Raw genomic sequence first — 15957 nt, 5'->3', positions numbered from 1 at the left:
CTGCACAACAAACAAATTTTCTGCACAGAAGAAAATGCTGTTTTCTTCTCAGGAAACTTTTGTTCTACATGTACAGAATAAGTCCCAAACTGCAACTTGTCTATCAGAATTGCAGTTTTCCATTACTTTCTCACAATGAGAAAGATGGTGAAATGTTTAATTCTTGTCTGCAAGAACAACGTTTACATTCATAGTTACATACAAGAGTTACATTCATAGTTCTTGAATGACTGGATGCCATTTACCAATGTATTATCATTAACGTGACTATTTGATTATAAATAAGTCAAATGCACTGGTTTAAAAACAGATTTCTAAGAAAAACTGCAACTTCCACCTCAGCTCTATTCTTCTTTCTCTCATTCCTTTAACTTTGATCATTGTGTGTCTTTACATTCAGTAGGTTGGATTCAGATGTACTCATATTTAGAAATCAATGGGACTTCACGTAATTATGACTTCTGTAAATCTCACTGATTTTAGTATGTCTACTCCAAGCATGACTAAGGGGCAAAACAGATGGCCCCAAAGCAGCACCTTGACACTACCCCGTTTGGTGCCTGATCGGGCCTGCAGTAACTGATCCAGCACTTGCCAGCTCTAAAAAGACCAGCAAAATGCCGCTCCTTTTTAGAGTGGCAAAAAGCCATCCTTGCCACGGTGGCAGTGGCTTTTCCAGATTTCTTTGGCACAGTGTGTCTAAACATTGCTCCAAAGAAATGGTGTGACACCGCCCGTCGTGTAGGTGAGCAGGCGGATGGCGTGACACCGGCATTGGGGCAGAGTCGGGGCATGCAGTCACCACACCCCCATTCCACCCCAATGCCGGCGTTTTATGTCGGTCTGTGTAGCCCCTAAGTCTGGATGTATGCAAGTGTACCTGATACTTGTATTGTTTGTGTCATCCCAGTGGTGCAGCCTGAAGTCTTAACTCTTACCAGATAAATTATTTTAAGGACAACTTGAATGCATCACTGCTAAATGTTTCATTCCAGGTCATGTGAAAAAATTATTCGATTTTGCTGAACTTCCAGTCTTCCAGAATAGACATGATGCTGAATTCTAGTTATAGCTATTGGTATTTACTTAATTGTGTGAAGCATGTGTGTACCACTAATATTTTCCCTCCACTCTTATGTTCACAGTTCCCTTTGGCACTGGGACTGATGGGAGCCTTTTTATTTTCAACTATGGTATGCCTCAGCAGAATTTACACAGGAATGCACACAGTGCTGGTAAGGAAATTTCCCATTAGACTGATGCACTCATTGCTGTATTGTTAGTGCATTCTTGGAATTAAGCATAAATATAAATGAATATAGATAATAAACCAGCATTAAAACATCTTAACACCTTCCATGTAGTCTGCTCCAGGTTTTATATTCCAAGAACAGGCCTTCTTTAATCACAGAACAATATACTGATGCTATGTAGTGTGGAGCAGGGGTGGAAACTGTGGAGCCTAAGGGTCACATTCAACTCTTTGGGAAATCCCTTGAGACCACCACCAACCTTTTATTTACATTTTGTGTGTATATTTTTCTTTATTTAAGGCAAAAGTCATTTCAGGAGTATGTCTGCATTACACAGTGGCAGCTGTCTGGTACTGTCATGGATCTGGCCTACAGAACCCTGGATTTGTACCTTGATGTGCAATTTAGAACTCTCTGTTGGAAAACTCTAGTTTATTCTCCCCTAAACTACAGTGGAAGAGTTAAGGAAACAAAACAATGGCTTGCTTAAATCATAACAATGGTTAAAAGAGAGAATGTCTCCAGTCTTCATTTAATCGAAGATCCCAAGTGAGTCAGTAAAAATTCTCTACATATTTCTTTCAGTACTCAATGATAATAAAAGTCTTCCCTAAATTCAGATGGATTTGGTCATGATGATTGTGAAAAGAAAAGCTTGAAAGGACAAAATTATTTTAATGGAGGAAACAGAGGTCCCCTTTTTTCAAAAGAAAAAAAAACTATAGTCTGTGTGAATTTTCTTCATATCTTGGTCAAGTGAATTTTAAAAAGTAGCAGCAATAATACAGACCCATTGTGGAATAGCAGAATGCATGCTAGACTAGGACTCACTGAGTCTGGGATTCAAATCCCAGCTCAGCAATGGAAACACATTGGGCAAGGCACATACACAAAGCCTAAGAGGAAGACAGTGGTAAGCATCCTCTGAGTAAATCTTGGAATTAACTTGAAGGCACATAAAAACAACAACAAAAACAGCAATAAATCTGTGGTTTAAATGCATTTGAATAAGTTCAGTGAAGTGTATCAAATGTACAGGCCTCCTCAAATCTTGCTGTGATTATAGAACAGGGATTGGCAAGCTGCAGCCTGTGGGCTGTGTATGTCCTGCTCAGGGCCATTTTTGTACCCTCTGACTTTCCTGTCTCACATATATATGCCACAGAAGACTGGAGGGAAAAGCCTGGTTTTTGTCACTGTTGGGGGCTTCAAGTGTGGGAGTTTCACTCAGAAATGGGTTTCAAGGTTCCCTGAAAGCAGAATGAAATTGGAAGTTGCTGGAGGGACATTTCCATTTTAAAAATGGATTGAATGAGCGATTGATTGAATTTTGGATCCTCATGCAGCCCATGGTGGGTGTATGAGATTTAAAAAAATCTCAGTAAGTTGCACACCATATTGTAGAACAACTTACTACATAGATCTGGAACATAGTTCTTTACAAATATTTTGCTGTCCCTTTTGAAAGATTTCTGTTGAGTTAGATTCAGGTTTCCTCTGATGAAGTACAATGAATCCTGGTTGATGTATCATCTTTAAATCCAGCTTTCTAGCTGGTTAAATACATTTTTGATTAAATACATTTTTTCTAGGTCAACCTAAAGACCAGTGGCCAAGGGGTAATGTAACCACTAGTGGTATAGCAAAGCCAAGACTTGCAAGATGAAATATTATGACATTTTGCTTAGCAGGGATAATGCATAGTCTTCCATTCCCTTCAAGTTTCTCCTCTGAGTTTAGCTGCAATCTTCATCCTAGCTGGGACTGTAGGGAGGAATAGATTCCCCCAGCCATAATATGTTGCTGTGAGCTTTTCCTTTTGCAGTCAACATTATTCAAGCATTACTTGGACAGGATATGAAATTGCTGTTAAACTGCACATCTTCTTGCTGATAAAATCACTTGAATCCATTCTGAATTTGATGCTATAGGTAATACAGTGGATGTAATAACTCCTGAAGTTCTTTTACATGTATACTAAGATGTTCAAATGGTACAGGAAGTTTACACTGTGTTTTACATGTAGCACTGCCTGCAAATGTTCAGACATTATAGGGTTCTTAAAAAAACAAACTCATTTCTAGTGTAGTTGGTATTGGCAGTAATGAAACACTTTAAAAACTTTTTGATTTGCTTAATAAAAACCTGACACAACTGGTTTTGTGCTGCTCCCCAGTAATCCTGATTCCAGTTACTAGAATATCATCCTTCTTTGCCTGGACTGAACTAGGGAGAGGCAGAATCTCCACCCTCTCCTGTATTTTTATGACGGTTTCCACCTTAATCCAGTCATTAAGATGACTTCCTCATTGTGCAAAGTGAATGAAGGAAAATGTAATCCTCTAGAGAAATTATGAAACTAAACTGCAAGATTATGGGTGGGCAAAGGTTTGTATTAAGAGAGAAATGTTTGAACTTGCTTTAAATATATTCCAGAAACTGTTTGCTTTGGTGAATTAGTCATCAGCTGTTTGCTGTGAAATAGGTGATATTGATAGTTTTCTTTCTCCTACAGTAACCGAAAGAGGCACTTAACTGAAGGCAGACCTGTGTTATGCTTGATGCACAAATATACATTTATATGTTTTATAATTACATAAACAGAGATCTTTACCCTACCCTACTGTACCCCATTAGTTTGTTGAGTGCAACATATTCTCTGTTCTATTTTGTTGGTTTATTGGATGTATCCTGATTTAATCTCTTATGGTGGACTGCCATCTTTGAAAGATAGTGTGTTCAGAGTTTAAAGAGAAGTCCAAAGCTGCACAACACATACTATAGGAACATGGAATGTGAGAAGCATGAATCAGGGGAAGACAGACATAATAAAATGATAAGTGGAATGTATAACCATTGCAGTACCTGGGGTTAGCAAGCTGAAGTGGGCAGGAATGGGACTTTTGAGTCAAATAATTACAGAGTACTTTACTCAGGCAATGAAAATATAAGAAAAAATGGAGTAGCATTTATTATGAGGAGAGAAGTAGCAAAAGCAGTTAAAGGATATAACACAAAGTCTGATTATATTGTGTCAATAAGACCAAGCATAGCTCCAAAATATGTATATCCTGGAGAGCATCCCTGAAAAATTTAATAATAATGTGAAAAATAGATTTACATTAGTAATCCTAATAGACCAGGAACCAGATGTACTCTGGATTGAAGCCTGGGACATTGTCAGAGAGGAATGCAGACACTCTAACCAAAAAGAATGAATGACAGAAGAAGCTCTTCAAGCAGTTAAGGATAGAAGAGAAGTAAAGGTGAACAATGACAGAGACAGAACTCTGAATACAACTGTTCATCAACCAGTGTGTAGAGGTAAGGAGAACTACTATAATAATCAAGCTGAGAAATATAAGTTGACAACAAAAAAAGATAGAATTAGAGATCTCTCCAACAAGATCCAAGAAAACAATGGAAGATTCAAACCCAGAGTGGGGATGATAATACAACCAGCAGGGGTGCACATTGCATGACCAAATAGGAATAAAAAGAAACAATGCACTGAAGAACTATATAAAAGAGAAAGAAGGATGACAGATATATTTGGGGGGGGGAAACCATATAAAGACATGCTTTTCCATTTTAGATCCCCAGCAAGATTGTGGAAACTGAAAAATGGGCTATGGTCACATCCAAATTACCCACCGTATGAAAATAGTGCCACGTGTGGCTTGGAATCATATATTCATAACCTAGAATTATAGAATGATGGAATTGGAAGAGACTGCAAGGGCCATCTGTTTCAACCCTCTGTCGTGCAGGGATCTATTGTTAAAGCACCCCAAGAGATCATCTGTTTTTTCAAAAAAACCTCATAAAATAATAGAAGATTGCACTGTCATCCAAGATAATATGTTCCATTACTGCACAGCTCATATCATCAGAAAGTTCTTCTAATGTTTAGTTGGAATCTCTTCTTGCAGTTTCAAAAATCTAATCATGAACTTGGAGAAGTAACCTTTTATATGGCAACTCTCTAAATTCTCAAAGGATTTGGGGAATTGTAGTCCAAAAAAGTAATATTTCTGTGCTCTGGAAACTGTGGCTTTGGAGTTTGGAAGATACTCTTAGACCACAAAGAAGGTAATGGGAGAAGCATTTCACAAAGAAGCAGGATTACATAATTGCTATCAAAAGCCACACCTATAAATCAAATTGAGGCAATAATGCTAGCTTAGTTTACCGCTTGAAAATGCTGGTGTTGTGATAAAAGCTTTAAGAACCAATGTAAAATCCAGGAAACTTTTTTAATGGGAAGCCTACGGTGAGATGCAGGAATTCAAAGTAGTTTGCGAGAAAATTGTCTGGATTCTCTGGAATAAAAAAAAAAAAATAGCACCAGATAATGATGAGAAGTGTTTAACATGTCAGAGGAAGTTATGATGAATACAGAACTGTTTAAATCTTTTTGGCTTTCTGCTCAACTGAAATTATAATTATTAAAATAATAAAAGGATAGGATGGGTAATGAATGGTTGAGGCATGAGAACTTGAACATCTAACATTTTCCAGTGTAGAGAGATCTTGTAGCATCTTTGAAACTAACTGAAAGAAAGAAGTTGGCAGCATGAGCTTTTGTAGATTTCAGTCCACTTTCTCAAACTAAATGCATCCGAGAAAGTAGACTGAGGTCTACAAAAGCTCATGCTGCCAACTTCTTTCTTTTAGGGGTGAAACAGATTGACCCACCTGAGAAAGCCAGATTTGGGCTGTGGCAATTTTTGCCAGCCCAAAAAGAAGCAGAAAACAGCTGCTCCTCTTTTCAGTGGCAAAAAGATGGCTTTTCCACCCCACTGCAGATGGAAGCCAGCTCTCAGGCGCTCTGGCAGCATTCATTGTCTTAACGCCACACTAGCAGAGTGCCCAGAAGCTAGCCCACATGCAGGTAGCATTCAAATAGCATTTTATGCCCAGGATGGTTTACAGCGTGTTCTGCTACTGCTGATTCTTCTGGCTGGCCCAATCTGCAGTGTCTCTCATCTTCCTTGATTTCAAATACTATTTGAAAACATTGAAATTCTGGACCATGCCAACAATTATCAGGTCAGGATGCACAGGGAAAACACTGAAATCCACAAACGCCTGGACAACTTCAACAGGAAAGAAGAAACCCTTAAAGTAAACAAGGTTTGGCTACCAGTCCTCAAAAACACCAAAATCAAAACTCAGAACATGCAAATGAACACCACTCAGGGTCAGAGCATTTTCCAGCAGACAATGAATCACTAATTAAATAGACACGCTGAGGCCTTGCCATTCAACAACAGACCAACACACAGATTAACATGTAAATCACTTCCTTTCAACCAATGGTCACACAGTGTATATACACCCCACTCACTTTCATGCCAGCATTCTCTGAAAATGCAAGCCATAGATGCTGGTGAAACATCAGGAGGAAAAATCTTTTAGAACACAGCCACATAGCCCCCAAAACCCACAAAAACAAACAAACAAACAAACAAACAACCTAACATAGCTATATCTTTGAATTCTAACATTTTCCAGGCAAGCACCTAAGGCTATACTTTGCCAGGTCATACAAACCCTGCAAAATTTATTTTGATATTTCTGCTCCTGGGAGAACTAGCAAAGAGCACTGAATGCTAGATCCATCTTGCAATATATGATGTCAACATGTTGTCAGCAAACCACTGTAATTGGACAGCCCTATTAAAACCATTCACTGTGATTACAGGAGGGATCTGGCAGCCACAAAATTTCATTCCCACTCTTCCTACAAGTGAGGAGAGTTTGCACAGAAATGTGTCTCTGTGTCCATCCAAAAACTAACACATTTTTCATAAGTTTAAAGATTCAGATTTGGCCTGACTTTATTCCAAACATCTCCCAAATTGCTTCTCTCTTAAAAGAATTCACTTTGTTCAGTAATTCACACTTACTTTTGTCAGTAAGCCCTGGTGGCGCAGTGGTTAAATGCCTGTACTGCAGCCACTCACTCACAAACCGCATGATTGGGAGATCAATACCAGCTCAATCTCAACTCAGGCTTGCATCCTTCCAAGGTCGCTAAAATGAGTACCCAGCTTGTTGGGAGCAATTAGCTTACACTTTGTAAACCGCTTAGGGAGTGCTTAAGTGCACTGATAAGTGGTATAGAAATGTACTTGCTATTACTATTGCTATTGCTTCCTAGCTAAATCATATGTACTGTAGTAATTATTTGGAGATCTGTTCCTTAATAGCTTTTGTTGCATGCACTACAACTGTGCAGCTTCAGAACAGCTTTAAAATCCAGGCAAATGATGTTGTCATCATAGTGCAAGGGTAGGCATATAGGCATAATACAGCATGTAGGCTGCATTCTCCTGCCCACTATTCCTCTGTGCTCCCTAGAAGTCTTTGGGAGATGAACATTTTGATTTGTTAATCAACTACGGTACATCATTAAAATAAACTCCTAAATGCACTGTGGTCATTGGGAAAATGTACTGAATTAAATGCACAATCAATGTCTTAGGGCAGTGGTTCCCAACCTTCCTAATGCCGCGACCCTTTAATAGAGTTCCTCATGTTGTGGTGACCCAAACCCATGAAATTATTTTCATTGCTACTTCATAACTGTAATTAAATAGGTGTTTTCCAATGGTCTTAGGCGACCCCCATGAAAGGGTCATTCGACCCCCAAAGGGGTTCCGACCCACAGGTTCGGAACCACTGTCTTAGGGAGTATCATATCCCATAGTTGATATCATTTTAATTAAAGTCATATTAAGTAATAAATTAAGTGTATATCTTGAACGAATTTGAAATGTTTTTGTGTGCCTTCAAGTCATTTCTGACTTATAGTAACCCTAAGGTAAACCAATCACTGATTTTATCTGGCAAGATTTGTTCAGAGGGGGTCTGCCAATTGCATCCTCTGAGGATGAGAGGTGGTGACTTGCCCAAGGTTACACAGTGAGTTCCAATTGCCAAGGGAAGATTCAAAGTTTCATCTCTCAAGAGTCCTAGTCCAACAACCAAACCACTACACCATGCTGCTTGTTTTAAATAATTAGGGCGATATATACTAAAGGCATCAACTTCTATCTGATTTTAGAAGCTAAGTAGGGTCAGCCCTGGTTAGTATTTGGATAGGAAACCACCAATAAATACCGGGTGCTATAGGCTATATTTCGGAAAAAAGAACTGGCAAAACCTACTGTGCATTTTCCTTACCTAGGATAACTCAATGAAATTCATGGGGTTACCGTAAGTCAACAGACAACTTGAAGGCACATATGCATACATACCGTTGTTGGTTTTTTTAGTGTATGGGCGTTCATTATAATTGAAATGGATTGAGTTTGGGATTTTATTTTTTTAGCATTCCATTTAACGGTGATTTATTTGACATTTAATAATATTAAAGGAAATACAAATTAATTAAGTGTGAGTGGTTGGTGCATTTAAATTTGTATCACTCAGAAATATCATGATTTTTTTAAACAATAGAGTGAAAATTTCTGCAGCTGTTAAATCTGTATCAGATATGTTTTTTAACAGCCTAAAAGAACACAAACAAACCAAATTGCAGTCTTATTGCATGTGGCTAACCTTTAAAGCAGGCCTTTGTCAGATGTCCACCCCATTACAGTGCATGTGAAAACATGTTGCATGTCATAACATCTTTTTCTTGTCACTTGTATTTTTCCAGGATGTGATTGTTGGCAGTCTGATCTCAGCAATATTAACCGCTCTTGTGTATCCTGTTTGGGATGTCATTGATCACCTGATGGTAACCAGCCCTGTATGTCCTGTGTTCTGCATTGTTGTGCCCCTCCTCTTGTGCTATAACTATCCCAAACTAGATTACTACAGCCCTACTAGAGCAGACACTACCACAATTCTGGGAGCAGGAGCTGGAGCAATTATAGGATTCTGGATAAACCACCAGTACTTCTCAAATGCTTTGCCTGAAGCTGTTTCACAGAGTATTCCTTCTGCTACCTGTGAAATGCTCTTGATGATGTTTGTACAGTTTTTGGTGGGAATTGGTGTGCTGCTGGTCACACGGCAGATCATCAAAAACATGGCTCTGAAGTCACTGTGTTCTTGGTATGAAGTGTCTGTGGATGATCTTGGAGCTAAGCAGCAACTCAACATAGAAGTGCCTTACAAATTTGTAACCTATTCTTCCATTGGCCTGAGTGCTACAGTGCTTGTGCCACTATTGCATAGGTTTTTGGGTTTAAACTGAATGCTGTGCATTTCGTTTTAGGAAATAACCCAGATCATGGGATGCAATAACAAAGTGGGCAAGGAAGGACAGAGACTTCAATGGAAAAGTGTGCTGCTCTAAAGCTAATATTGGAGATGAGAAAGGACCTTCTTAATGGTCTAACATTCTGTGGGGAGATAATTAGCAGCCTCTGTTTTCCTTTCTTTTCAATACTAGTGGTTTAATAGGTTTCCTAAACATAAGAGCAGAACTTTTCACCTTATAGTAATTAGAGGGTAAAGCGTTAAAGGGGAACTGATTTAAGCTATCACTCCCTCTTGAATTCACATAGGACTTAAGTTCCAAGTTCTTTTCCTTCACCAGTTTAGTTCTGTGTGACTATCAGGGCCAGTTTTGTTTGATATTGGTTGGTCAGTTGGAAAGTATGCATATAGATATGCAAGGGACCCACTTAACAATATCACAAGTCAGAAACAGGCCTGTTTGCCACTGACCTCCCAGCAGTGTTGTTGCATAAAGTCCAAAAGGAAGCTAATGGTTCAGGACAATGTTACCAACAACTGAAGAAAGGAAAATATACAGCATGGCTTATGGTGCCCCAGTAAGAGATGAGCCATTGCAGACGGCTTTGCCTCCACATAGCTGAGGAAGAGATCAGGCCTGGATCAGCCAGCAAGGGTGTGCATGTGCCCCTCTGGAGGGCCCAAATGGGTATCTCCTCTCTTCTGGGTGTCACCTGGTCTCCACTAGTGAAGCCAAAGAGACTTCTGGTCATTTCAATTGCACATTTTTGCTGATTTGGGGGCAAAATCCAGTATTGAAGAGGAAACCTGCAAGTGTACCACTGGCTACAGTCTCAGGAATATCCAGCAAAGATATCCAACAGATTAGTTGCTCAATGTGTTAAAATCCTTTCCAACTTGGGAATAGTAGCTGTGATAAATGAGTGATATAACACCAGAGTTGTCTGAAGGTGACTTTTTGCCCCTGTGGCAGGGGTTTGTATTGTTTTTCCAAAATCAACCAGGCTCTTGTCTTGAGTCTTGTGCCAGGCTTCTGAATCAAATTGCTGATCTGGGCTTGCATGCGGCACTCTTCAACAGAGCCTTCTACTACATTTAGCTTTAATATCTTCTGACAGCAAATGTGACATAATTCAGCTGCTTGATAATTCTTAACGTCAGTGTTGGAAGTTCTTCAGTGTTCCCATACATATGACAAAATCTTTAGCTCCTCGAGCTTTGTTATAATGTAGCAAGGCACAGCTCTTGAACTACTCAGACAGTTAAAGGCTGTCATTCGCGGGCCACTGAGAAATGAAGCACAAGGACAAATCTGACTATAGTCAAAGTTCTTGTCTAACTGAGTGCTAGATCTTTCTGTCCTTCTGGTCATGAGTTATTTCTGAGCAAACTGAAGCTTCCCTTTGCAGATGAAGGCTTGACAGAAGAACTCAGAAACCATGATAGCCTTTTCTTTCTGACAGCTTTTTAGAAAGTTACTCTGTATTTAAGTTTCAGAATAGGATGAAATGAGCATGATGCCAACTAAAAATGTAAAATTACAAAAGGACATCACTATTTGAAGCATATTGATAAACTGCTAGAAAACTGCAGCTTTCCACAATTTCTTTCTATAAGGAACTAACTATTGCATGATTTTAAATCAGTACTCTTCTAGCACTATGAATTAGCTGGAATGTAGGTATTGATGTAATTTTAACTACTCACCCTGACAAAATCCAACTCCCCGTAACTCTAAGCTGCTTAAGAAGGGAGACACTTCAATATTACACTAGGTTTTAGTTTAATAAGCACCAAATCAATTCCTGAACATCCAGTATGCTTTGGATATTGCATGTGTTCTGTAATGTATGGGTTGCATGAAGGCAGAAGACCTGAAGCCCATGAAGTTCTCATATCAAAATAAATTCTCAGGACAGAACCAGACAATACTAGGGAAGCATGTTGACTCCTAATACCATTTGTGAGGTTAATGCATGGGTACTGGTGGAGGAAGGCTGATGAATAGGAAATGTATACACCATCTCCAGACCTAATTCTGACACACACACTCCTCCATCAGTTCCTAGAAATAAAAGGTGACACTGACAGGACATGGCATTTGAAGGGAAGACATTAAGCAGTTCTTCCCGTAAGCCACCCAGTTATTCCCTTCATCATGGAGCATGAGAGCATGTTTATGCAGAAATTATGTCTAGTTCAATCTCAGGAAAATATAGTACAGATTTCGGAACTGTGTCAGCCTTCAGGTCTGGGTTTAGCTTTAACTTTGTATTTGCAACACATTTTCCACATTGCAGCTATCTGTTTCATACACATTTGTACAAACTCATGTTTATAAACAGCCACCTGCAAAACATCTATTTTTGTATCATTTAACTTTAGGTTTTGAAATATGAAGTGTATTCTATATCTGCCATTATTTAAACTTGAAATATTTCCAGAAGATCTTTTTATTAAAGCTTATTTTGTCGTGTCTTTGTGTGTATGTCTATTGCTGGGAGTCAAACATGGCATCATATTTTCATGCAACAATTTTAATGCATCATGCAATTGTGTGCCATAACCCAACTAAGCATGAACTGCCTGGAAACAAAGTACAGCCATCCCTTCTGATTCGTAGGGGATATGTTCTGGACCCTACCCCCTGCGAAACAGAAAAGCCGCTCCTATGGCCCTCTTGCCTCCCCATCTGCAGAAATTCAAAACTGCAAATGGGAAGCCAGCAAATGCAGAGGGACGACTGAATAAGACTACTCTTCAACTATGGAGCCTTGCGTTTTTAGGCAGGGGAAGGCATAGTGCACCCCTCTAGATGTTGTTAGATTACAACTCCTATCAGGCACAACTAGCATAGACTGTGGTGAGGGATACAGTACTTGGAGATGCAACCTAAATTTTTTTGAAGGGTCACACATTCTTCATACACCATACCTGGCATGTATGAGAAACATGTAACCCCCTAGCAGTTGGCTGCAGTTGTTTCTATGCCTTGGCTACTGGAGCTGAATGAAGTTTTAACATTTGGAGTACTGAAAGTTCTTTACACCTCAGAAGTTGTTAGAAGTTTTCTAATCCTACAAGTCTTGTAAGGCAGGGGTGGTGTGCAATGAGGCTCTGAATTCAGGGGCCAGAGTCAGATTGGGATTGGGCAATTCAAGTGGGTATGTGCAAGTCAATAGGTCACAGCAGTTTTTGTTAGAAGTTTGTTGGCTTTTCTTTGGGCTACAATAAGAAAATAAAGTTCGCTGTACTTGAGACAATACCATCTCATTTTTACAAAACTAGTGGAGAATAGCTGGTAACCTCTGTACTAGCTGTTAACGTGTCTCTCATATTATACTTCAGTACACTCAGTCTTTCAGAATGGGAGAACAGCTATTGTGACAGACATGGTAATGGCATATTCCAACAGTAAACTTGAATGTTTCAAAGACAGCCCTGCTCGCCTGTCTTTCCACTGAAATTAAATATTGTGTAAGCACAAGTGCTATCCCATTAGAGGGCACATTCATTCACATTACTAGATTTTCAGTTGTTGATTTAATCTGCAGTTTAGGGTATCCTCCACCTCAAAGTCTCAATGTAGCAAGTTGTGTAAATCAGCCATGATGGTGTGACTTGATAACAGCTAGTCATACAATGGACTTAAAACATACACACATAAAAATTTATAGCAGAAATTTTACTCCAGTATTTGCATATACTTAATTCTTCACTTTTTAACTCAAAGCTTTATTTACCCCCTTTAAAAATGACTAGCATCATGCCTGTTCTTAAGAATCTTCTAAGCATGTGCAAGTACTTGGGCTTTTTCATTTTTAAAATGGCTAATGGGAAGTACAGCACAGTGCTTCTGCCAGCAAGGCTAGATATTGCCAACTTAACCACTTTTCCCATTGGAGCTTAGGTGCAGACATGGGTAAATAAAGACCCATTCACTTTTATTTTGATACCTTATTTTGCAATGGAACCAGTTGATACACAGTTGTACATGCTGTAGGAACTTGCTAACAAAATTGATCTAGTTTGGAAGTAATATATATTTCTCTACCCTGACCTTTTTCAACCATTGAAGAGTTTATAGTGAGGTAAAACTCAGTTCTGATAACATCTGTTCAACTTTTGTTACAATAAATTTATCTTATTTCATGCAGTAAGAAATAGATAGAAATTCCATTTAGGCAACTGTAGTCAGCCTCTGGAACCATCTAGAAAAGATATCATGTGTTTGATGTCAATACATATCTATGCTAATACAGTGAGCTGCTTATTTTAGTTTTTTAAAGAAGACTGGTGGCTGTCCCTGTTTTGTTAGTGAAACCAGTCTCATTGCACTGAAGAAAGATTTTTTTTAATCAAAGACCAAGACAAGATTGATCCAATCTATTAAAATGTAGGGATGACTACTTGACATAGCAAGTGTTTACTGTGGATGCAAAATGATGTTGCTGTCAGGATTTCACAGGAAAGGCTCAATTGTGATTTCTAGTGCAGAGCAGGGCACAGTGAGTTCAAATTTGGTGATAACATCAGGATGGAGGACTCCTAGGTTCCCAATACTCTGCCCTTTAGCAAAGATCTCAGCACAGCGGCCAGGGAAAAATGCAGAGTCTGAAAGAAAAAAGAAAGGGGGGAATAATGACTGTGTCTTGGGGAAAACAAGAAAAGACTATTAAGAATAAAGTTATTGCATTATTTTTAACAACAACAATATTTATTTCTTACCTGCCTCTCCCCATGGATTAAGGTGAGAAACATCAACAATTAACAAATAGCACCAATATAACAATAACAATGTTATTGTTTATAGAACAATAAAATATTGATTCCTTTTGTAGCACTAGCAAAACTGGGTTTTGATAAGAGATGAAAAAGAATATAGGTGTGTGTGTGTGGGGGGGGGACTACTCTTTAGTCAGCATACAAAAGAGATATGACCAAGTTTTGCCTACAGCCCAAACTCTTAAGTAGATAAAGGACATTGCAGCATAGCAATGCCACACTGCAGCTGCTACATATATTGTAAAACAGAACTTTATGCCCATGTTTTCTGGAAACTAGGAGTCAATCCATGCTTATTTTTGTCATGGCAAAGTTAGCACATAGGAACTTTACTATGTAAATCTGTTGCAGCTACATTTTCATATGGCCACAGCTCCTGCATTGGGAAAGGGAGTAGATTCTTATGAAAACGAATGCATCATTTTTCCCATAGGGTGGCTGTTTCATAGAAATCTATTATTATGCAGATGTTGTATAAAGGTTATCTGGAGATTTTACATTACAAAGGCAGCAAAAGGCTGATGGGGGATCACTGTAGCTAAGGTACAACTTCACTTTGTCTGAAAATGTGAAAAATCCCGTGGATTATCAAAGAACCTCACAAGTGATAGTTTACTCTCAGAATATCTAACAAGCAACACATGTTAATTGTGATTAGTTCTTCCAATACATTTTTTTCTCCCAATGAAGACTGTGGCGGTCAGTCTAACTCTTTCTCCTGAACGACTTCTTCAGCTCTAACTACTGCTTGACCCAAAGCTGGTATTAATCATGGTTTGGCCTTGAGCTGGACAAAGGCTCTTCTGCTGCTACATAAATATTAGTAGCTGCATTAGCAGTGCACAACACTACTGATGGAAAAGGTACTGACTGCACTTCAGCTGTTACTGAAGTATAACTCCCAACAGCCAAGAGCATAGGTCATATGTAGGTCATACTGGCTAGTGCTGATTGAAGTTGTTGTGTGCCTTCAAGTCATTTCTCACTTAGGTGACCCTAAGGCAAACTTATCATAGCATTTTCTTTGCAAGTTTCTTTGGAAGGAGTTTGCCCTTGTCATCCTCTGAGACTGAGAGAATATGACTTGCCCAAGGTCACCCAGTAGGTTTCCATGGCCAAGTCAGGATTTGAACTCTGGTCACCCAGTGCTGTAGTCCAATGCCCAAACCATTACATCATGGAAGTTAAAGCCCCCCAAATGTGGAGGTTTCATGTTTCCTAGCCCCAATCCATAGGATCAGTTCCTAAAAACAAAAAGCTGGGACTATTTCATGACTCTCCAAATGTATTAATATATTTAATCCAGATCAGGATTCTATTTAAACTACTTTATTACAGTTCAGAGGTATTCTAAGCATCTGCACCAAGGCCAGACTACTTACCTCCTCATTTGTAAGGGATGGTCCATCCCAGAATAAAGAGGTTAGCTGCATAACCAGCAAGCCATATATTTTTTGTAAAGGACCTGACTATCACCAGGTTTAACAAGGGCCATATTGTAGCTCATGTTGCCACAATTTCAAACTTTTCACTTGTGTAACAGCACAAAGTCACGTACAGCCCCAGCTATTTAAAAAAGCATCTCTGTATCAGATAATCCTCAACAAAAGTTCCTAAAGAGCAGGACTGCTGAAATCATTGGCTTCAGACATAGTTGCATTAACGCAAAAAGTCCAAATTACATACTTTTTTTAAAAAGACA

At 39.0% G+C, this 15957-nt stretch overlaps 2 protein-coding genes across 3 annotated transcripts in view; one reads left to right on the top strand and one right to left on the bottom strand.

Annotated features, from left to right (window-relative positions):
- The window catches only part of SGPP2 (sphingosine-1-phosphate phosphatase 2), a 50018-nt gene extending 38113 nt beyond the window's left edge, over nucleotides 1–11905 (top strand). For both annotated transcript variants that reach the window (XM_089509240.1, XM_089509239.1), the window contains exons 4-5: nucleotides 1146–1235; nucleotides 8923–11905. In XM_089509240.1, coding sequence (XP_089365366.1) covers nucleotides 1146–1235; nucleotides 8923–9465 — 633 coding nt within the window. In that variant the 3' untranslated portion in view covers nucleotides 9466–11905. The remainder of the gene's footprint in view (nucleotides 1–1145; nucleotides 1236–8922) is intronic.
- Nucleotides 11906–13841: 1936 nt separating this feature from the next.
- Nucleotides 13842–15957, bottom strand: part of LOC149318207 (phenylalanine--tRNA ligase beta subunit-like) — a 41378-nt gene continuing 39262 nt past the window's right edge. Inside the window, exon 17 of the mRNA XM_089509238.1 lies at nucleotides 13842–14084. Coding sequence (XP_089365364.1) covers nucleotides 13933–14084 — 152 coding nt within the window. The 3' untranslated portion in view covers nucleotides 13842–13932. The remainder of the gene's footprint in view (nucleotides 14085–15957) is intronic.

Source organism: Sceloporus occidentalis, unplaced genomic scaffold, assembly GCF_023333645.1.
Source record: "Sceloporus occidentalis isolate IW3139 unplaced genomic scaffold, rSceOcc1.0.p SCAF_2, whole genome shotgun sequence".
Taxonomy (NCBI): Eukaryota; Metazoa; Chordata; class Lepidosauria; order Squamata; family Phrynosomatidae; genus Sceloporus; species Sceloporus occidentalis.
The sequence above is the reverse complement of the archived record's forward strand: the minus strand, read 5'-3'. Positions and strand labels throughout refer to the sequence as shown.